The sequence below is a fragment of the Nothoprocta perdicaria genome, unplaced genomic scaffold (assembly GCF_003342845.1).
Source record: "Nothoprocta perdicaria isolate Ctin4 unplaced genomic scaffold, notPer1 scaffold_197, whole genome shotgun sequence".
Lineage (NCBI taxonomy): Eukaryota > Metazoa > Chordata > Aves > Tinamiformes > Tinamidae > Nothoprocta > Nothoprocta perdicaria.
The window spans coordinates 476,512-500,075 of NW_020455171.1; the positions used below are offsets into that span (position 1 = coordinate 476,512).

At 37.1% G+C, this 23,564-nt stretch overlaps 1 protein-coding gene across 1 annotated transcript in view; it reads left to right on the top strand.

Annotated features, from left to right (window-relative positions):
• Positions 1-23,564, top strand: part of RYR2 (ryanodine receptor 2) — a 312,795-nt gene that overhangs the window by 62,218 nt on the left and 227,013 nt on the right. The window contains 2 exon segments of the mRNA XM_026037372.1: positions 7,187-7,306; positions 23,142-23,246. Coding sequence (XP_025893157.1) covers positions 7,187-7,306; positions 23,142-23,246 — 225 coding nt within the window.

Below are 23,564 nucleotides of genomic sequence, written 5' to 3' on the forward strand. Positions count from 1 at the left end.
CTCCAGCTTGTGGCCATTACCCCTCGTCCTATCGCTGGCCACCAGTGAAAACAGCTTGTCCTCTTCCTCCCTGCATTCTCCCTTCCTGAACTTATACACATTAATCATATCCCCTCTCAGCCTTCTGTTCTCCAGAGAAAACAGGCCCAGCTCACTCAGTCTCTCCTCGTATGAGAGATGTTCCATTCCCTTAATCATCCTGGTTGCCCTTCTCTGGACCCTCTCGAGAAGCTCCTCGTCCCTCTTATACTGGGGAGCCCAGAACTGCACACAGTACTCCAGGTGCGGCCTCACCAGAGCTTTATTACTGACCAGTTATACACTTCTGACAAGAAGATGGTAAAGTTATCATTAGAGGTTAAATAATGTCTTTGAAAGTCCAACCCCTCTGTCTTGGGCTTCCCTTGCCTTTATGTGTGAGGAGTCATAGTGTGGTGGCCTTAATAGGATGGTATTACAAAGCTGAGCTTTGTAGCTCGTGGAAGACAGTGTTTGATCAGCTAAGAACAGAATAGTTCAAGTCATATATGGCTTTGAGCATATGTTCCGTTGTCATCCCATAGGACTGTTGATAAGATACTTAATTGTTGATCATGTTTCTTGCATCTTACAGTCATGGATTTTTTTGAGTTTCATGCTTAAGACCTTCTGTCTTGTTGTCTCCAAGTATACTGGAAAGGAAAAAAAATCATCTTAATTTCCAACTMCATTATTATGGCTTTTCATCTTCCTCCAAAACACAGAGAGAAGGAAGCTCCTGAACGGGTAGTATTGGAGTTCCCATTGACACTGACGACTTTCTCAGGTGCCTCATTGCCTTGGGTTATTCAGCTGYCTAGCATTAAACTATTAAACTGAAGGTCACTTTTGGGAGGGAGTGTTTTTTTTTTTTTAAATTTCTAGTCTCTGTTGGCTGTGTCAGTCTGGTCATTTTACAGGACTGATTTGTAGACTACCCTGGCGTATGGATGCCAGTAGTTACGGAAGTTTTGTTTGTGATAGCCCACAGGAGCTCTAGACTTGTGTTCTGCTCTGGGATGAAGCAAGACAAATGGCAGATGCAGCTAAGCTTGCAGCTCGAAAAGCCTTCTGCAGTTTTCTTACACAGAAAACAATTTGTATAGGCTTTTTGCCTGTTTTTAAATATACATTTAAAATGTATGTTGCACTGTGATTCATTGCACAGTCTTCAGCTGAGCAGTAAATGGGATGCGGTGAAGCAGAACTGTGCATCTGTGGAGCTTGAGGAAGCTATTAATGATCGAGCTATTAAAGTCGATGCTGAGAGCCTGATTTATAGCATATGGGAGCTGATGGAAACATTCCGCTGACTGCTGTATTCACCTTAGAAAACAACAGGAAAAATAAATTTGAACATGCAAGCATAATTTACCACGTTTAACCTCTGAATGTTTAATTTTGCAGATGAAATGTTTTCAATTCTCTATGTGGTTTAATAGTTGGTATGCTGTCATGGAGYGGTAGGAACCTACAGAGTTGCACCTTTTAAGGGAGGTAGTTTTGTGTCAGAGTAAGAGTACAACAAATTATTTAAATCTAATTAGTAGTAGATGCGGAGTGTTTTTTTGCCCTGCTCTCTACAAAGTCAGATATTCAAAAATGATAAATTGTTGTTGCCTATTTTTGTCCTTTAGTGTGAGCAAATTGCAGGCATTAACGCCATGCTATATTAAGCTGAAGCACCCTCAGCTGAAGCACATACAGAGTTTCTAAATAAATGTGTTAATTACAGTCAATTGCTGTTTTATTCCTCATCAAGTTTTCCTGCAGGGATTTTTAGTAACAGYAAAATCACCAAAATCTTATTTTATTTTATTTTTTTTATAGTTGAAGTAACTTGAAGCTAGTAATGCCACAATGTAGAAAACAGGCAAAGACAGATGTGGAAAGCATTCCTTTTTACATTTTAACAAAATAATTCAGTCTTGTTCTGTTCATTGACTTGCCTTTAAGAGAGTGACAGCATTTTTTKGGGAATTTTATAGGACAGAAGAACTTTTCTTTATCTTCAGGAAATTATTGTTTCATGTAATCTTAGGAGAGTAGAGCAGATTTCATGCAAAAAATCAACTAATCATTGTAGATGAATGTTATGAAAGAGCTTTGAGAGCTTATTGTTTTTATATTCTACACTGAGAGCAAGTACCAACTCTTTCCTCTTTAACTTGGTGTTCTGGAGTGCAGCTCTCAGCGAGCAATTTGCCAATTTGAGGTGTGTTACTGGCAGGATTTTGATTTTAAAAGACATATTTAGCTGTAGCAATTGTTATGGATGCTCTTAAACATAATAGTTAATTATGACTAAAGAGTAGCTGAGAACCAAACATAGCTCTGGTAGTTCCTGGTTCTCTGATGAATCATTCAGTCGTTTGTTTAGTTTCTGTGGGTATAAAGATTTCATGAAAGCAATTGGGGACCATTTAGTGAATACCGATAAGTGAGAATCTGCTACGTGGTGCTCTTTCTTCAATAGCTGTCCTTACTCGTCAAAAKTGGATTTTTGAAAAATAAGTAGGGTTTTGTGGCACAGGTAACAGCTACCTAATTTTCCAAAGCGCTTGTTGGTGAATCAGAATGGGCAGTGCAGTTGTGTGATTATCAAAATCTTCTGCTATTTGGGATGGGTAGATCCCTGACATCGTACTGAACAAAACCTTCTGGCTGGAAGAAATGGTATCTTAAATTTAAATGGTACTTGGTCACATTCTTAAAACTTTGAATTTAATGGTTGGCCATTATCTTTAGCTGCACATGGCTAAAATTCATTTGCAAACTTGGGTGGGAAGCAGGGAAGAATTTCTGACTCAGGTCATCAGTACAAATATTGCAAATCTGGGAACTGGTCCTTTTGTGCCCCAGGCCCACTCAATGACCATAGGCAGATAATACAGTCCTAATTCCTTAACTTCCACTTGGTGGCCTGGAGATAACAGTACTTCTAAATTCCCAGGAGTGTTATGAAGTTCATGCTGCGGTAAGAACCACCCATTAAAGTATCTCAAATAAATGGACAGCATCTCAGGTTTGATTTATTCTTACTCGAGATAAGTACAGTTATCTCTGAAACTCTAAAACTTGTTGCGACTGGAATGGCGTTGCGGGTTTGATGACCAATAATATTAAGCTGCAGCACCGCTTTGTATACAGATTGTTTTGTGGATATTGGCAGCTGCTTTCACTTACTCCTGGTACCTTTATTGCTATAACCAAGGAGTGGAAGCATGGGAGGTGTAATGAGCTCAGTAATGCAGACTGCTGTGCAACAGAGAAGAGGGATGAAAATAGTGATTAAGATCCCAATTTGTGTAGAAAAACCAGTTTGGCAGATGTAAATCAGAGTAGTGATTATTCAGCAAAACAARGAAAATATCTGTAAGTGCAAATGGCTGCTGGGATTTTCAGGCTGTGATGCTGCTCCTTGTTACAGGCTGCTGGAATCTGTTCCAGGCTGAGCTACGTTCCAGTTAATTTGTGAGTGTGGCAGCTGTTTTGTGTATGTAGGTGCAATAACACTGTCAGTTACAGTGGACTGTGGATACTATTTTTTATCAGGTTTGAATTGGATGGAAAACACTCTGCACTAGGATTTCACACAAACTGYGACACGCAGAGGCTGTTATTCATGAACACCTGCATAACCCGGACCCAGGACAAACACTRATATTTGTGCTATGGGGAGCTTAGAATTTTTGGCCCCAGAAGAGGGAACTTGGRGAGCATTTGAACAGTGTTGATGCTTAGCGGCCTGCAGTTTGTCAGAGACSCTCTTGGATGCTGGATTAAAACGTTCCTCTCCGCAGCTTCGTGTCGCTTTTGACAGTGAATTTACAGAGTTCCGTGGGGCGAGTAGGAAAGGATTGGGTAGAGGAAAGAGTAGCTGGATCCATAAACAGGTACTTTGCTTAACTTTTGAAGACTACCATGATACTCACTTTAAATCTTTCATCGTTTTTAATGATAGGGACTGGCCAAAAAACCCAAAAAGATGATGTAAAACCTCACCTCATCTACATAACACATGGGCATAAAAAGGCTCAGAATGTAATAGGAGGAAGCGAACCAGCTTGAGACGTTTCCTAGTTCAAGAGTTGATATTTGAGCAGTATTTCTCTGTAGTGTATTTTTAATGAGACAGCACTATTTCTCTCTAGCAGAGAAGCACGCTCTGGCTTCCTTTATATGAGAGCAAAGTGACCTTCAGTGAAGGTCTGCTAGGAGATGACTTCATAAAACAAAAACAAATTAGGAACTGAGGCGTTTTAACTCCCTTGATACTGGAACTGGGTAACATATTCTGCTTTGAAAATAGGTGCAGAGAGAAAAGGCTGAGTTCTCCCTCGCTGTCCTCCTGTAAAGAAAGGGAGTTGTTTGTGCTAATATAATTCTGCAGCACATTTGGGTATCGTTTGTGTAGGAACTCTCTGAACATGTGGACAGCAAATTCAGCTTGAAGACTGAATCTACGGTAGAGTTGGTATTCGACTTTTCTCTAGTGATGTGCACGAAAATGAAGAACTTAAAGCTCTGTGTGTATATATAATGATCTCAAATGGACTTAAGCTTAACGTGACAAAGGTGACACACCTTTCTTAGCCTTTATACATCGATTTTATTATATTTACCTTCACTACAGAGAGAAGCTCAAAGCACGGCCACTCCACAGCATGAATTAGGAGCGTGTTTATAAGCATCTAAATGCAACTGGAGGAAAATAGGGCAAAGCAGATTTGAGATTTGCTTTCTTGTTCCAGTGAGCATGTCCTGCAAACGTGGGAATTTCTGAGAAGGATATGGGAGGCYGATTGACTTTGTTAATCAGCAAGCATTTAAAAATAAATTACGTTTATTTATGAGCTATGTCTTTTACACAATATGCCATATGCCATGCTGTACAGCAGCAGAAGAGAAAATGTTTGTAAAGTGAATTGAGAAAGTTTGTGTGTGTGTCCTTTAGCAGTTACTGGGCTYCTTTCCTTGGCCCTGCAGCAGTCGGCATCGATGTGACACATGCACTCTGCGTGATAGCGCAGTCCCTGGTTTGCAGCCAGCCAGGAAGGAAAGGGCAAAATGCATTAGGTCATTGACTAAAATGAATTACATCCAGGCTTTACCCAAAMCCAACTTTTATTTTTGATGCTGTCAGCAGGCAGTGAAGATTGGAGTTGGGACACTTAAAACACTTTCCAGGCTTTCCCTAGGCATTGGAGAATGGGGTATTATAAAAGTGATTATTTTCTGAATGATGGTGGATTGCAGTAGAAAGCAGTCTTATTACTTTGTCTCTCTTTGGCTGTAGAGACCATATATATACCATATTTATATATATATATATATATGTACACATACACCATATCGGCATATTTTGCAGTCACCTTTTTGCGGGTGATCTTAGCGGAGTGCCTGATGGTGCCGTGTGGAGCTGGCTTCTGTTCTGCCTGTGTGTGTGTTTATAAAGAAGGACTAAGGAGAAAGAGAAGATCACACCGTGTCTCGTTGTGTCTGTGGATATCATTGCAGCCTAACCCCACTGTTGTAACCTTAAGATAAACTTTCATTTTAATCAATTGGAATTAAGATTAGGAGAAAAGAAGCAGCTCTGAGGTACTAAGAAGTACATTTTAATAGACACTACTTTATAAAGAGTGCACAGGAGACTCCTTCTTGCTCCTGTATTTCAACTTTCTGGGTTTTTTTGTTCCCACTTAAATATTTCAAGCAACTTGTGCATTTTGTCAGGCTGTGCTGTCAGKTAAAATGCATTAGCACAAGCTCCTGAGTTTGTGTTTATCAGTGTGTGAGTACTGCTAGAGGAGTCAGAAGGTCCCACCTTCACACAGGGATTACAACCTGGCTTTGCATAAACATGAAAGGTGTTGAGCAGCGAACCCAATGACAAAGTGTCTGCTACTGCAAGCAGCAATTTCCACTCTTTCCTCTASCTGTGGTGCATACATCTAGGCAGACTCTTGCTTTGGTGTTGTTGTGCGGCTGCCTATAAAATAGTGTGTTACATAATTACATGTTGTGAGCTGCACATATAACTTATGCACACATAACATTTCTGGGACTTAATGTCTGCCTGCAAGCAGTTACTGTCTTTTGTGTCTACAGCAGCCTGTGAATCATAAGGAATGTGGAAATTGGGCTGGAGTACAAGAAAAATGGTTGACTTAAGTTTAGGGTTAGGGTTTACTACATGAGGACCATTTAAAAAAAGGCAACATGACTGAATTTTTTAAGTGACTAGTTAAGCTTCATTCAGCCTCTTGTGCAGATGTTCTTTTCAGAATTGAATAAACTTTAGTTTAATTACTAGAGGAAACTAAATTAAGCCAAATAAAAGACTAGTCTAATTAAAAAGACTGTTTACTAGTACCTTCATTTTATTTTAAAATCTCTCTGTTCATTTTAAATTTAGGCATTTATTTAATGCAGATGATTTTTTTTCCTGAATGACCCTGCATATGTTTATAAGATTTTTTTCTTGTTAATTAGCATTGCTTTYATGCACACATTATTATAATATCATAATGCAGCTTCATACTTGTTTTGTTTCAGTTACATTCATTATCCTATGACTGTATTGTATGGTGTTTTATTTACAGTGTGAAGTATGACCTTTTCATTTTCGCTCATGTGAAAGTTATTATTGGAAACTGTCATTTTTCCTCATAAATAAATGAACAAAACGCGTAAGGTCCTATGTTCATTAGCTCTTCTGTAGCATTCTCATTGCAGCAATACTCATTGCAGCAAAATTTTACCTTGTTTTTCCTTAAGTATTTTATTCTTCATTTTGTGGATAGGTTATTTAACACAACTGAGACTTAGATAATGGCCAACTGCTGTTTTTGGGGGTTATTGACAACATCTGCTTTGGCTGTATTACTGGAAGGGTTTGGTCTGTAACTTCCCTCTCTCATATATTAGTTCTGATCTTTGTTACAAGGGTGGGCAAACAAAAGAAAGCGCATGTGTAGGTGGGTGTACAGTTATTTTGCCACCTTCACAATTCAGAAAATGAAAATTATACCAGGTTTCTGTTCTGCCTATGTTCCTGGATAACCCTTTCTGACTTTAGCACTAACTTTTAAAAATGCGTCTTGAAATCTTCTTGGCTAAAAAGCAGAACCACTGTTAAATTTTTGTTTCTGTTTTCCGTTAGGATGATGAAGTGGTTCTGCAGTGCACGGCAACTGTCCACAAGGAGCAACAGAAACTGTGTCTTGCAGCAGAAGGATTTGGCAACAGGCTCTGCTTTCTGGAATCCACATCAAATTCTAAGGTACAACCAGCTATTTAAAATATCATGAATAAAGTAAGGAAACAGTTATAATATTGCCTGCTTTGATGTAGTATGCACAGATCTATCAACCATATAATGAATATTTTACCCTCRTTTGAAATTCAATCCCTAATTTGCCACGGCCCTTAGGCAGGGCTAGGGCTGTGATTCCTGTTCTGAGCTACCCCAGAAGGCTGAGGAGCAGAGCTGCCTGTCTGAAGAGCACGTGTGTTACCTGGGTTGCTGCAATCTCATGGTGCTTGCAGGGCCGTTTTGGARTGCTGCAACACAAAGACACATTTGATTACACTGAATTTAAGACCACAGGAAAGGGATTATTCCACTTGTGATGTTTTCTTTTATTCTGTGCCATTTACCCTGACATAGTTATTTCTTTAAATCTTTCTAATTTCTCAGTCTARCAGGCTGATGGTGCATATGCCAAGGAAATTTCATTTAAGATTGATTTGTCTAATCTGCTAATGGATGCTATTCGATAGATACTGTGTCTTGAAAAATAATTCTTTGCTATTTGGTGTAAAACACGAGGATATGTTTCACAGTCACATATACTCCAGTAAATGGTATTGAAGACAAAAAAGAGCCTTCTGAGGGCAGAAATGCTTTTGGAACCAAATTAGTGAATACACTGGGACTTTTTGATTATTTGCAAGCAAAAATGTTTGTTGCTTAACTTACATATTGCTTTTTTTCTTCAAATAAAAAAATCTTTGGCAAGAGAAATAAATAAAAGTAAAAGCTCTGGAAAGACATCGAGAAAGATTTAGTACCAAAATTGTTCTGTTTTTTAGCTTGCCAAATTCCATAACATGACTTTAATTCTATCTGATACATTGCAGAGTAATACTTCATTTTCTATGTCTCATCATTTTGAATGTATTATTCATCGTAATAAATTTTTCACTGGGATATTAATGATTCATTATAATAGCAGAGATCTTGACGAATTCATTTGTGCTGCTCCGTTTTAAGTAAATCTTTTTAACATAAAAAAAATGTGCTGGGATTTGAACTAGTTGCAATGTTAATCACCTGTAAAGTTAGAAAAAAATCTATTTAATGATTTTATTTAACTTTAGTTTTATTATTTTTTATCACATGATAAATTTGATATCGGTTTTACACTATCTCTCTATATAAAGGTCACGAATGTTGTTGTCTTTAAGAAAGACAGTACAAATATCAAATTACGTTCTCATACTTCCTCACTGATGATGCCTTTCCTGGGTGCTTGGTGAAGCAATATTGAATCTGATAGTTCTTCATGAGCGTGGAGAAGAGAAGCAAACAAAAGAACCACGTATGACTCATTCTAGTTTTAATTTTTAAGATTTGACAATYTCTAAGATAAGCTTATTTAGAATCCTTTGGAGAGTTGAATGCTGAGGGAGATAAATTACAAAATCCTTMAACCAAAGTTGACTGTAAATAAGAGAACGTAAAAATGGTTTTCTCCAGAGTTCGTGTCCATATAACATATTATACCAACTAAGATCGTAGAAATTATCAAAAGAAAAGGCATATGATACTTTGAAGAAGATTCCAGTAGAGTTCTTCAACTAGTTGAAAATATTTCCCCAAATGTCCAGATGATTTTTTTTCCTATTGCCTTTGGGTCATGATGGACTTCAATCACTTAGCCTAAGTGGCTAAGGAAAAATAGGTTTTGCATCTGAACTACAGTCATGTTTGAAAGGCAAGGCACCCAACCCAGCCCTGATTACTAGTTTATAGTCTTGAAAGCCTGCAAGGATAGAGCTGGCACAACCTCTCCGAGCAGCCTGTTCCAGTGCCTGGCTGACTTTAGGCTGAAAACCTTTTCCCTTGTGTGCTTATATCCTGAAGCCACCAAAGGACCTCCAGGTCCTTTTCTGTTGAGCTGCTCCCTAGGCAGTTGGGCCCCAAGCCAGGTCAGGGAATGTCATCCCTTAGTAAGATAAGTATAGGAGTGATGTGAAGAGGATGTTTGAGCCAGAGGTTTGACTTGGAGCTCTAAAAAACACCTGGCACGGCTGGGATCTGGTAAAGGCAATTTCACATTTGATTCTACTTTTGTTATTCACTATTTAACTTGGGAAAGTAGGTAAAACTCACCCTGTTATTGCTGGTTATATTGCTGATTATTGCTGTACCTTCAGTACAGCAGCTTCCTGTTTTGTTGCTCAACGAATTTCTTCAGATGATCCTGTATCTTCAAGAAGAAAATAATAGATAAACTAGATATCAGGTCTGCGTTGTCGAGAGTAAGTTGAGTAATATAAAGTAGATCTAGGTGTAAATCCATGAACATAATGCTGTGTCTCATCTGTCGTGATGTAGTATTTCAAGTGRAAGTAAATTGTAATTATATTTCGTTCTCAACACATAAACTCTTTTTTTGAAGGTGAGCAGTGGGGGATTTTTGCATCATCAACATTCGCTTTACTTTTAAATCCATAAATCCCTGTGTGGAAAATCCTCTTTCTAAGATAGGAACTATGATCTCAAGGATGAGAGTGAAATGTCAATGAGATATTTTGTTACATTTGAAAATTAATTTTTTTTATGTGTTGAGGTGGCTTATATGGGGAAATCCAGTCACTAAAGAAGTGTCTTTCTTCCATTTCAGTAATTTTTCTTAAGATCTAAATAATGCATTGATTGTTGATAAGTAAGCCTGATGGAACTCTCTTATTAGTAGCATTCAAAAAAAAATTTGTTCCTCCTAAAAGTAGGACTCTATAATTCTTACACCTTTAGTTTTTGTTGAAAAACAACTACTGAATATTATAGTGGTCCCTGATGCTGAATGAAAAATACTCAACTCTGGACCAGTCAGGAATGTGAGATTTTGGTCCCTCGTGAACTACTGCACATCAGAAAACTGAGAATTTCTTGTTTCTGATGATATAAAAGCATTTTTTTTCTCATGTTTTCATGCTAGGTAGAAAACTAATACACCTCAAATCTATGATTTATAAGATATGGCTTATAGAAGGTGAGCTTTACATCATTTAAAAAAAAAAAAAGCTTAAAACATAATGGCATGGGTTTTATCCCTTTTTAGCTCTCAGCATTTTGGACTTCAAAGAGGAAAAGGTAACAAAATTAGGATTTTTGAAGATTTAAAAACCTCCTGAAAAATTGAGACCTACATTTTTGTAGGAAGGACGAGCAATGTGTGAATTTGTGGCTTCAGCTTTCTACTGAGATGAGAGTTAATTTTGAGATGTGAATTAACACTTAGAGAAGAGTCCAAGGACTTAGTATAGACTAAGTGATTCTATATGTATAGTGAGCTAGGGGCTCTCATGAGTGATTCCTCCCTTGATTCCTCATGGAAGCTACAGCTGTCTCGTTCAGCCTTCTGCTCTGTGACTGGGAGTTGGTAAAGAAAATACGAGCTTGATTGTTATGCCAAAAGCAAATGCAAAGGTCACTTCCCTACGGAAAGTCAACAGGACTGGAGAAAGGTGGCAGAAAATGTTTTATCTTCAGATCCAAGTCAGAAGTTGGGAGAATCTGGTAATTCCTCAGCTCCTAGAAAGCYCACAAGCGCTGACCAATGCTAAGCATGGACGTGCACAACCCTATAGAAATGAGTGCCATATGTAAATAGCTTTGRATATTTGCTTTTAAGAAGAGCTATTTATCTTCATTTGTCTTCCAGAGTGAGCACATGATGTGAAAGCTAGGATTTTTTTTTGATTTTTTTTTTTTTTTTAAATTTGTCTTGTGCAGCAAGCACTTGAGCATGTTCTCAGTGGCCAGGATAATTAATCTCTCTGACGCCTGCTGAGAAACAGTACCCGTGCTGGGGAACTTTTGATTGCATAAATCCAAATGTATAAATAAGCTCACAGAGTCCGCTAGGGTGTGACTCCAAGTAAAAGCTTTTCCAGAAGTTACTGACATAATGAAATACTAAGTATTTTTATATTTGATTCATACTGATGAGTGGAATCTAGATTGCCTGCATGTGTTCACTGTGGATCATTCTGAGAATTTGCTATACAGTATTTTCTTTCTCTTTGCTGTGATTAAAGCCTGCATTGCTTCCTTCTTATTAAAAGAAAATAAAAAATAAAAAATCTGTTGAGGGCTATGTACCTGTACCTCAAAGGCAGATTTAGTTGTCCTTATGTCAGGTTGCCAAAATAAATGTTCATATTTAATGGCTAAGATGCCACTTAATCCTATGTAAATGTTCAGAGGACTCCGTTTAGCAGACATTCACCGAGATAATTGTTTTCAATAATTTAAATGTGTTGTTAATAAATTTATGCATACATACACATTACTTGTACTACTCTTACGTGCATAATTTAGACATAAGTAGAGAAAATCTGCATAGGCATAGATTTGACAAGATTTACTTCTTTGAGTCATTCTTTCCCACTAAAAAAAAGTAGGTAATACACTGGAAAATCTTGCCTGAGCTCCTGCTGTGAAAATAGCACCATGATGTAGGAGGTCAGTTACCTGGTGCCCGATCCTGTAATTGGTTTAGTGAGTGTTATGCAGCCTTTGGAGAAATTGTCATTTTGCTGTGATCTAACTTCAGATTCCTCCCCCTCTTTAGTACTGTCCCTGCTTGGGGAAAAAATAAAATAAAAGGAGAGATTTTTTTTTCTTTTGCATAATGTTTTTATCTATTTCATAAAGGACTTTCACATTTTGCTTGTAGCAATGCCTTTGCCCACGCATCATTGATAATACCTTCGAAAACACCTCTCAAAATGTCTTGAAAGATCCCCAGAGTGATAGGTAGATCCAAATGGAAATACTTGGACTATTTTGGATGGGTGTGCTTGTTTGCTGTACCTCTCTGACTGTCTGAGAGCTACAAATAATAGGTGTTCGCTGCAAGGCCGACGCTTGCTGCACTGCTGTATTGCCTTGTGTAACTGAACATGACAAGGTTGCACGGGGGCATGTTCTGCCAAGTCCTCGGGAGCTTGGCATTTTAAATATTTTCTCTGATGGACTTACGACAGCTTTCAGCGGTATGTGCTGCATAGTTATAAAGCAGCCTTTTGAATTTAAATTGGGATGATATGTAGCTGAGGATCTGAAAACCCCAAATAACTGACAGCCTTGTAATTCTGCGTTTCGAGCTAAGCACACATGAAAGGGTAGATGCTTAATGTGAAATAAGTCCTTTAGACAAACCGTATGTAAAGCAGCAGCATCAAATTGGCTCTGGAGCCACTTTCAGCGCTTGAAATCATGATACTCTTCCTTTGCATTTGGTATCTTGAAGCACTATTTGACCAAATCCTACTCAGCAGACTCTTGTGGCTATTCTTAGCCYCATGGGCTCTCACAAGTTTAAAGGAAAAAAAAAATGACCTATTAATAAATAAATCTTCTACATACATCTCAAAGGTAAGTAGTATCAATTATATCTGAAATGAGACAAAAACAAGTTTAATAGTAAAAGTTCTTGGAACTGTTATCATTTGAGTGGTGATTTCCAAGATTGTGATCTCTTCGTCTTACTTCCCTAGGAAATCTAAAGCTTTGCCCTCCTGCAGGTGATAGGAGGGCCACGATTTCTCATCCTGTTCTCATGCTGAGAAAGTGCTCCTGTTACAAATTGACCAAATTATTGATCTATAAAAATTTGGAAGGCTGAAATGGGGCAAGTAGATCTGGTCTGTAAGTTGAAGATGATGAGGGTGAAAAAGTGTGTAGGGCCTAAGGAATGAACATAAATGACATAAATGCAGGATCACAGTTCAGGCTGCATTTCTTGAGTATATGTCTATTTTTCCATGATCATTTCTCAAAGTTGGCTGTTTATTTAAAAATCCCTAGATAGTAATGAAGTACATGAAGTTGATGCATGAGCTGCAGAGATGCCTGCAGCCTGTTTTCTTTTATGAAAGTGGAATGCTGCAGTGGCTGGAGGAGGGGAATAATGACTGGAAAACACTTGCAGTCTAGAGCCACAGTTTTATTGTTCTTATTAATATTTATTCTGGTTCATAGCTCAAAATGTCTTTTTYTTTCTCCTTTTCAGCTGCCATTTATAATCCAAAATGAGTATTACAGTTCTTTGTGCCTGAGTGCAAGGATTTAACAGAGAAGAAGATATGTTGAGTTGGACAGTATACCTTAGCACTACATTTAGGCTGTGGTTGAAGGTTGCTTGCTGGAAGGGATCTGAAGATRATGTGTTTTTTAATTGAATGAGAGTCTTTCTTTCTTTCCAGAAAGAAATAATCTGTAAATACAGTGAATTTCTGTGAGCAGTACTARAAAGTGATTTGGAGATGGAACTTCTTACACGTTTTCTCTTCTCTCCTAACCAGTTGTAGAGATTATATCTAGGAATAAAAAACTTGTTCTACATTGCAGGTATTTGTATGCTTAGCACCATTGGTTAGAGGTTGCCTTTCCATAAGAATATGTCATTAAAAATTGGAAATTAATGTCACTGGGCTGCTAAAATCCTGATGCAATATTCTCCTAGCAATCTTATAAACACTATTTCTATCTTCATCTGAATATAAGGGATTTACAAACTTCACGTTTTCWTGGTGTTTCTCTGATTATTGACTAGTTCTAGCTGACAGTACAATTTTTGCAACAGATGATAAATAAGGCAATTATCCAGGGAAATAGGAAGCCAAATAAATAACAGTTGGCATTTAAGTGACTTTAGATAATTTAGGATAAATTAGCTTAAGTAGTTGAGGATGATTTAAATGGTTAAGGTGTGTATTGATCATTAGAAGACACATCAGGGACAAGATATTTCAACATGAAGACAAATGCCAAAGCTCTGTGACATTTTGATTATTGTGGGGAAATTAGTTAAAAACTGTCAGAGAAAGGCAAGTGCAGGACTTGCATGTGATGAACAGTCAGAAGTCTTAGAAAGCAAAAAAATTTTTCACTCAGTGCAATGTAAAATACAAAAGATTTTGCCAAGAAATGATTTGAATTTTCATTCCTCACTAAATTATAAATTCCAGCAATACAGCGTTTCTTTCTGCAGTGTGTGTAAATGAAGCTCAGTTGTAACTGAGTGGTAAACTATGACTTTGCTTTGTAGTTGCATGTGAAGCAAGTGTGGTTCTGTTTTAGCATGYTAGGGACCATGTCATCAAAAAACACATTAGCAAAGGCAGAAAAGAAAAAGCCAAAAGCTTTTAGCCATCCAAGAAGAGCATTCACATCTTGCTAATATTAATTTTAATGTGTGCACAGGGACAGGATTTACTGTTACTGAAAATTCTTCACAGGAACTCAAACACACAAACCTCTCTTTATGCATTATATTTTTCTAGTATAACAAATAGTGCCAAATAAAAGTATAAGAGAAAACTACACTTACATTTAGAAAATTTTAATCTTTCTTTCGTATCTGTTTTTATTTTCACTTTTTGGGTTGTATTTCTCCTCTTCAGGGTGATCCGCTTTCTAAATTATGTAAATTTTCAAAACTCCACTAAATTCCTTGCAAACTCAAGCTCCTTGCTTGAGTACTGTTTGCTTTTCCGTTGTGTAGCAGTTGTGACTGTAGCTACTCTTGGTTTGCTATCCCTAACGAAGAGGAAGTTTGATATCATACCAACTCTGTTTCAGGCACTGATGCTGAAGGTAATAGAAATTGGAAGAATTAAAAGTTCATGGGGACAATAAACTGCTATAGAAATGGCCTGTGGACATCTTTTGAAACAATATAATTTATTTCCTGCACTTTGTGCCTCAGTTGTTGGCAGCTCATACAAAATTCCACTCAAGATTTTTTTAATTGGGAGTCATTTTTAATTGGCAGACTTAAAAAGAAAGTGTGGAGTCTATCTTAAAATAAGTAAACAATAAATAATTAAAAAGCATTACTTCACACAACAATAAATCAGCAAAATATTTTGGAAAAAAAAAAAAGACAGAAACAGCTCAAAGGCCAGAGGAAAAACACCAGACACCTGAAAGAATTGCATAGGGAATAAAACATTTTCCTTATGAATGAAGGCAAAAGATATAAAAGAACAACTGACAACCATTATATTTTGGTCTTTAAATATGTATTTATAGACTTAAAGGGTTAGTGGGAACTGAATTGCACTTAGTGGTTTCTTTCAAGCTTACCTTGCCTTTTAAGAACTGTTCTGTGTGGAAGAAAAACTGAGACAATTCCAGTTTATATTGCAAAATGTCTCACGAATATCCAACAATTAGATTAATTTTAATTGATGTATTCTAACTCACTTAAGGCTGCAAAATAGTTAATTTTCTTCTTGTTGTAGGAGCTTTTTTTAGTTTATTTTGTTCATTAGACATCCCCCTCTCCCTTCTAATTTTAGGCTTTCACTTTGTACATAGAACAATATATGCTAAAACTTAATACAGTAGATTCTATTACTGTCATTTCTTTTATGCTGCACTTATTTTAAGCTGTCATTTTTAACAGCCTGATATTCCAATTGCTATTTATTTGACGTGCATGAATATTTTGTAAAATGCTTAAGTGTCATAGGACAAAATAATAGTTGAACTGGAACTCCAGTTTTGGTAGTCTCATCAAGAAAACATGAAAATGTGAAATCTTTCCTAATGAAATGAGATTCCCCCACCTTGGCACTGTTTGGTTTCCATAGGTGCCAAAAGGTTTCCTTAAGTTCTGTGGGATCTTCTTTGGGTTGCTAAGATGGTGGCTGCAGGCTTAGGTTTTTTGAAGATTTTGTATTGTCTCAGTTAAATAATTCTTTTTATAAAGTTATTTACTTCCTTTTCAAATTTGTGTACAGATTAATAGCTATAAATGTCTCTATGGACTCAAAATGTCTCAAAGGAATTCTTTTTTATTTTGCATATTTGCAACTTATCATTGAGGCTCGCTGATTTCCATTTCTCTTTAATGCATCTGTAGTTTCTAGTAAAGCTCTTTTTCTCCACATTCACGGAACTTTTGACACTTTTTAAAATTATTCTCTGTTTCTATTAAAAATTATATATATTTAGGAGAATTAATTAGAGTTCTGTGGTTATGTAGGAAAATTTGGAGAATTGGCCAAAAAAAAAAAAAAAAAGCTTTTTTAGGGAAGGTGACAGAGCAAGAGCAAACAGAGGCATTCAAAATGCTGCGTTAACCCCCAGCGTAGACACACACCTTGGAGATGTAGAATGTCCTTGCTTGCTAAGGTGGAAGTTGAACAACTTGGCAAAATAAATTTGAAATCGTCTAGAAGACACATGATTGTGCATCATATTGATTTGGTAGGTTCTTGATACTGTAGTTAATGTGCTTTGTGGTGTTCAAATGTGAAGTTTTGGAAGAGAGGAGTTTGCATAAGGTTAAGGATGGCACTGCAGGCCAAGGCCTAAATGAATGAGTCACACATAGGGGTGGTACCTGCAAGCACCTTGTTATCCCCTACCTTGAATGGGGTATTCAAGGGTGGCAGCAAAACAGTAACTGATTTGCCAGCACCTCCAGGCCCTCTTTCAGCATTTCTAAATCTTTAAATCTCTTGCTTGGTTCCCTTTTTGCCTAAATCCCACCTGGGGCTTGTGGCAGCTTGCTGGGAAATGCACGTGGGTGTTTTTGTCTAGACAGAGCTTTGGGCAGCCTCTGGGCTGGCGTGATGAGCTGAGCCCTTCCCCAAAAGCAGACCTCTGGTTAGCAAATGCAGTTGCTTGCCCCGTAGCCTGGTGCAATGTTTCGGCATCTAAAACCCCAAAATTTCCTGGTAGAATCTCCTGTAATATCAGTTTTGCTTTCATAGCTGCTAATGACTTTCTGTCTGTGCCCGAAATACTTGCTAAAGTTTCTGTGAGACTGTAAGTAGTTCACAATTAATTATATATGTTTCTTCAATTAATAAACTTTCACTATACCATTCAAAGTAAATTGCTCTATATTGCACATATAAATATGCATACCTTTCAAGGTAAAAGTAAAATTTTTGATAGCAATTTATAGATTTAATCAAGTAATCCAGATCAAACTAATCCAGATTGAATTATGATCATTGCACCCACATCGAATCAGAATGGATGTATTGTTGTTTAAAGAAACTTAACAGCAGGAATGACCGATATAGAACTGAGGTACGAAGTGCTCACAAATTTCTGTATTTGTGTAAACAAACATATGTACACATTCATACATATGTGTTGTATTATGTATGTGTATGTGTGTATGTATTTTACTTTGGGGCTGGCATCCCTAAACTTGAAAGAAGCACACCTAGCTTCTCTAATGGTGTAGCTGATAAGACAAACCGTGATTTCTGAGGGCAGTTGTATTTCATTTATGTTAAATAGTTTTTTTAATTGAATTAAGCTTCTGAATTAGGAGTTGACCAAATACAAAATTTACACATTATTTACTGTTGTTATAGAAACAGATTTATTTTGCATTCTCTAAAAAAAATTTACTGTTAAAACAGAATTTTGCCCTGTAATTGTCTTCGCATATTATAGAAGCTCTGAGGAAAAAACCCAGGATTTTGATATGAGTGATTTTTGCAAGAGCCTCTGCACTTTGAGTGTGTTACCCAGGGAGAGCTGATGCTCTCAGCAGTGCACAAGCGACATGTCTCCTTTCTTTCCTTTAAAGACAAGTCAGAGATGGCTCGGGATATGAACTCCCAGTCCCCTGTCCCAACGATAGTTGAAAGGAACCAATCTTCCTCTTTAATCACATGCGCTGTTGATTTCAGAAACATAAAAGATTAAACCCAGTGTTTGAAAATTTCTGGAAAAGAAATCCCCAGCAGTTAAAATTATTAGTTGTTTCACAGTTAATAGCTTATAAGCAGCTTTCTCCTCTTTTAGACATGCTGTTTCATGTTCCTTGCAAAGTGAACAAATTGCTTGATGTAGGGTGCTTTGGAAGCTTTTTCTCCTCTTCTAATTCATTTCTAAGTGTTACGACTGTGCRTATTTCAGCTACAGGACAGATTTAATAATAAGAAAATCCTTGCAAATAATGTCCTTTAGTGTTTGAAGGTAAGTTTTCTGCTGAGACAGGTTGCTACAGCCACAGACTTGCACATTTGCTTATTTTCTTACCTCCTGAAAGACTGCAAGATTCTTCCTCAGAAATTTGATTGCTGCAGTGTTAGTGTCCCATAGTTAGTGTAGTCAGATGGAAAGATTTCTCTGAGGAGTGACTACTGCTTTCCAGAAGGGGAAAAAGGATTTTTTATACAATTGTATTTTCTGCAAGAGTCCCAGATTAGCTCTGTCTTTACAGTTTCTGGAGCAATAGCACAATCCTGAATGTTAATAATCCATTTTTTTTCTATTACTCTTTATGGTACAAATACAGAATTGTCTCTGAAAGTAAAAGGGAGCAGTGAAGTTGCAAACAATGCCCATAGTATTAGCATAATAAAGTAGAATTTGCAGAATCAGCATGAATTTGAACAAAAATCTTTAATTGGGATGTGTGCCTGGAACCTGTGTAACACTGTTGATCCTATGATTTTTTTGATTTGATTGCACACATTCTTATATTTTAGATTGCACAGATGAAGTTGCAGGTAACATTTTTCTTTGCTAAGAAACTGTTGCAGTGCAGCCCCACTGATGCAACCTCGTGGTTCGGAAGCAGAGCACAGCTGCTACCTGGAAGGAAGAGCAGAGGAGGATTTCAGTGTTTACTGCTGGGCTAGCCCATTTGTGGATGCAAACAGCTGTGTGTGTCAGAGCCAACACTTCATTATGAGAGAGTTCGGCACTCAGATGTATGGAGGAACTTCTTGAACACGACCCAAGAAGAGACTTTCAAAAAAACATATATAATTAATTGTTTAGACCAGATGAACCAGATAGGTTAAAATGCAGGTGAAACATGAAATATTGGATAGGGATGGCTTTTCCAAAAGGATTGCTGAGGACTTGGGGATGGCCTTGGAAAATGCGTTGATAGCAGTGATTTGGACCTGGCCTCAGTGGCCATGGAAAGCCATGCCCTTCTGGAGAGGGTCCTGGGAACGGATGCTTTTACTTGTCACTACTGCATGCATTTCAGTCCTGTCATCAGCCTGAATCTCATTGAAGTAAAAGGGGCTGCCAAAAAGAGAGCTTTATAAATTTAAATGCACCTTGAAAATAGATGGTGGGTTTGGTTTCTTTCAGGCTGTTCCCACAAATAGATATACAGGCGTTTTGCTTAAATTCTGTTCTAAAATTAAATTTTTGAATCCTCCTACCTGTAATCGCAAATTTAGGCATTTAATAAATGTGCTAGTTTCTCAAAAGATATGAACACCCACATCTCATTTTTTGACAGTCATGCAAACTGTGGATGCTTTGTAAATCGGGCTGCTTAGGTACTTTTTTAGGCACTGATATGGGAATATTTAGTACAGAGAGATGAAAAATCTGCAGGTCTATTTTATTTGCAATTTGGGTAGAGAAGACGAAAACAAAACATGAGCCTAGAAAAAGAACTAGGCAGTTTGCAAATAGTTAGGAAGAGAAAACTCAAGTAAGGCTGCCTGTTAACAGAGACAGAATAGCATTTGCAGCTGCGATTTATTTTGCTTCATTTCTATCCTAGTATTCATGAGAGATGGGAGTTTCTATTTTGCAGGTCATAGATTATTTTRGCTTGTTAGTACTCTGTGAAGATTGGAGTAACAGCAGGAAGGTGTTTGGAGTCTAACCTTTTGCTTTCAGTGCCAGCATACTGGAGTGCAGTATGCATGTAAATAATAATTCTGTAAAAAATGGAAATAGTGTATGCCGAATACATCCAGCATCCCCATTCTGTTGAAAGCTGGACTAGAGTTGGAGATATTTTTAGATAGCATTTCAAAAGTGTTGCTGAGAACATCTTTTTAATATAGGATATGATTATCTAATTTTACCTCTCTGCTTCTCATGGAGTAAAACATAATTTACTATGTAAAATGGTAGTGCAGAAAATTGCATTGGTGTTTACAAGAAGTGTAATTTAACACAGGCAGGAAGAATAAAGAATTCTGAAATTATCTTAAATAATCCAGCTATTACTCTAGTAGTGTATGTGCCCTAAAAATGCTCTACTAGAATTAAATTATGTTAATTTGCTCAAATTCACTGAAAGTGTTTATACATAATGCCGAAAGGTTGATAGAAGTTCATAGTAATTTATTATTTGTTTTCCTAATGGCACTGAATCTTCTTTTGAAATTTAAAATTTCTAGTTATTCAATAGATAACTTATCTTTTTCTTTTTTTTAAGCTACATGCCTATTAGGTGGTGATWATAACTGACTGGATTGCCTAGACAAGAGTTCTGTGTGGTTGTTTAAATTTAATCAAATGAAGATAAAAGCCAACAGAGAGAAAATCAGYAGTGTTTTAAACATAGAGTAGCATCTAAACTTAGAGAGGTGCCCCTTTTTACTTTTGAAGTTGTCAGTTATATTTTAGGTTAAAACCTATTAAAATACGATCTACTTYTGCAGATTTGTGTAAAATAAATTGAATCTAGATCGTTTTGGATACTGCTACTGCTTAACAGAACTTTCCATTGATCTTTGATCAATGAAGGAATTGAATTGCAGACATATGAGAATAGTTCCATGGAAGGAATATGAGAATCATCCAACCAACCCATAAGGAATATGACCTGCTGTTATATGCCTTAGTATAGGAAGATACTGTAGTAAAGAGGAATACAATAAAACTGTTAGAAGAGAAGGTTGAAGATTATCAATATGGTTATTTTGATGTACTGAAACATCTGCTTTCAATCACTGATCATTTTGTGTGTAAATTGTGTTGTGCTCCCAAAATGAGAATTTATCATGGCTGTTCTACTACTGAGAAAATACARTCTAATCGTAGGGCTTTTAAAATAKCTTCTCCTTAAAAGTGCATTGGTGGGTGGGTTTTAGATGTGTAGCAAAATGTTTCCTTCAAAAATCTGTGTTATTTAATAACATATTTATAGTCTCCCAATCACTAAAATTCTTATCTGCAGACTGTACCTGTCCTTGACACAGGTGGGATTGCGAGAGGACTCGCAATGCTGCAACGTTGCCAGGAGGAGACTCTCATTAGTTGCATGTTGCTCTAATGCTCCAGCTAAAGAGACTGCTTTACCGTCTAAGTAACTGCAAAAGAAAGATTTCAGTGACAGCATTAGTAAGTGGTAATTAGTAGTAAGTAAGTAGTAGTAAGTCAGCTTTTAAAGATTTTTAAAATATGCATTAGCATCAATAATTAAATAAAAAGCCCCTGAAAAACAGGATGTTATTTAATATTTTCTGCTTTAGGTGAAACTTTTACTGTAACTTTTATGTTTACTTTATTAAAACATAAATAGCAGCAGGTAATGAAATGTCTATTAGTTAGTAAACACATGTGAATTACTGTAATGTTAGGAGAGATGAACAGGAATGAAATGGCTTTGTAATTACCTTTTCAAGTTTAATGGATGAAGCCATGGAAGAGGAAATATATAAGATTTGAATAAACATCCTTTAGCAATAAAATATTTGCAGCATAAAACAACTTTTCTAATATTCAGTAAAATATTCCTTTACTAACGTATGCAACTAGCATGAAAAGGACAAGAACAAAGAACATGAAGCTTTGGAGGCAGGAAAATATGTGTAGGAGTTGCATACTCTTTTATTAACATAAGAAAAGACCCCCATAACCAGTTTAATTTTCCTGTGTTACTTTGTAATTTAGACATTGCTCTTACTAACCTGTTTCAGCTTTATTATTGATTTTTATTATAGTCTGTAAGATTAGCTTTTCAATAGCACAGTGATCTTTCTTATCAATCATAAGCAATTATATATTTATCTCTATGTATGAGTATGGTGAAGCACATAGCCCTGCAAGGTTGAGAAGGTGCCTTGAGGCCTTACCAAAGAAGTTAATGGAAGTGAAAACAGAAAGTGAAAAGATACCTGCTATTGTCTTGATGTAACGAAAATATGCATCTTTTTCAAAAAGGAACAGATCTGTAGAATTAACCATCAGTGTGGAATAATTTTTAAAAATAATCTATTATATTTTGAAATAGAGAAAATAGCCCTCCAAAATTGCTATGTTCTAATTAGTGTTGGAATTTCCACATTTTTTACTTTTTTGGTTTGTCATTAATTTCCTTTATTGTCTAGATTGTGGTTTGTGTGCATTAAATGAGCTGAAAGCTTTCAAAAGATGAAAACAAGTGATACTTCTTATTTTTATATTCATTGAACAGCAGGATGGGGCTTTACTGGTGGAAAAATTTGGGTTGGAAGTCAGCGAGGACATCTGATCCTACCGCTTGGGTAGGCTAACTTTGAACTTGCTCAGGGCCTTTTCCAGTTGAGTTTGTAGTAACACCAAGGATGGAGTTTTCACAGCTTCTTTGAACAATGTCTGCTGGCATTTAACCGCCATCAAGGTGATCGTTTTTCTCTGTTACCTAATTGTAATGTTCCTTGCTGCTATTTGTATGCTTTGCATTTTATTCTTTTGTTGTGCACCTTTACCAAGAGTTTCACTTTATCATCTCTGTGATTGAACACAGCCATAATATCCCCCCCTATCCTCTATCTGTGCTAGGCAGATGAAGTCCAGCTCCTCAAGTGCTCCAGAGCCTTTCTCCAGTTTATTGGTTTCTGTCTTGTACTGGGGTCCCAAACTGGCCCCAGTACTCCAGGGATAATCTCCCCAGCACTTAATGGAAGATAAAAATCACTTCCCTTTGCTGACTGGCTGTGCTGTAACCTGCAGCACGGTGTGTGACTGGCTTTCATAGCCTCAAGGACACGGAAGATCTTTGGAATCCACCAAAAGTGAGGGAAAGCTGAAGCATCAGTAAATGCTGTTCAGCAGATCTGTCACTAATGGAATCTCGCACTCTTTCCCCATCTAGAATGTGCCCCCGGACTTGTCCATCTGCACCTTTGTGCTGGAACAGTCGCTGTCTGTTCGGGCGCTCCAGGAAATGCTGGCCAACACAGAAGAGAAGGCAGAAGGGGTAAGTCATTAAATCTACACTTTTTTCACCTTGAATGATATGACTTTTTTTCGTGATACCACAGACTGTGACTGGCACAAGCTGTAGCATAGTGAATTCCTTGTACTTAATTTTAGTTCCTCCTCCACTACAGAAATGATTCGATCTGGAGAAATTCTATTCACTTTGAGCTTTCACTGAAGTTGGCGGGAGTTGTGAATGTGCTGCAGATTGGCATAGAGCTACAAGAATGATTAAATTTGGTCTCATAATGTGAAACGTAAAGCATGATCACCTCTTTAGGACAGTTGAGGTTTATGAGTATTTATATTGTCATTA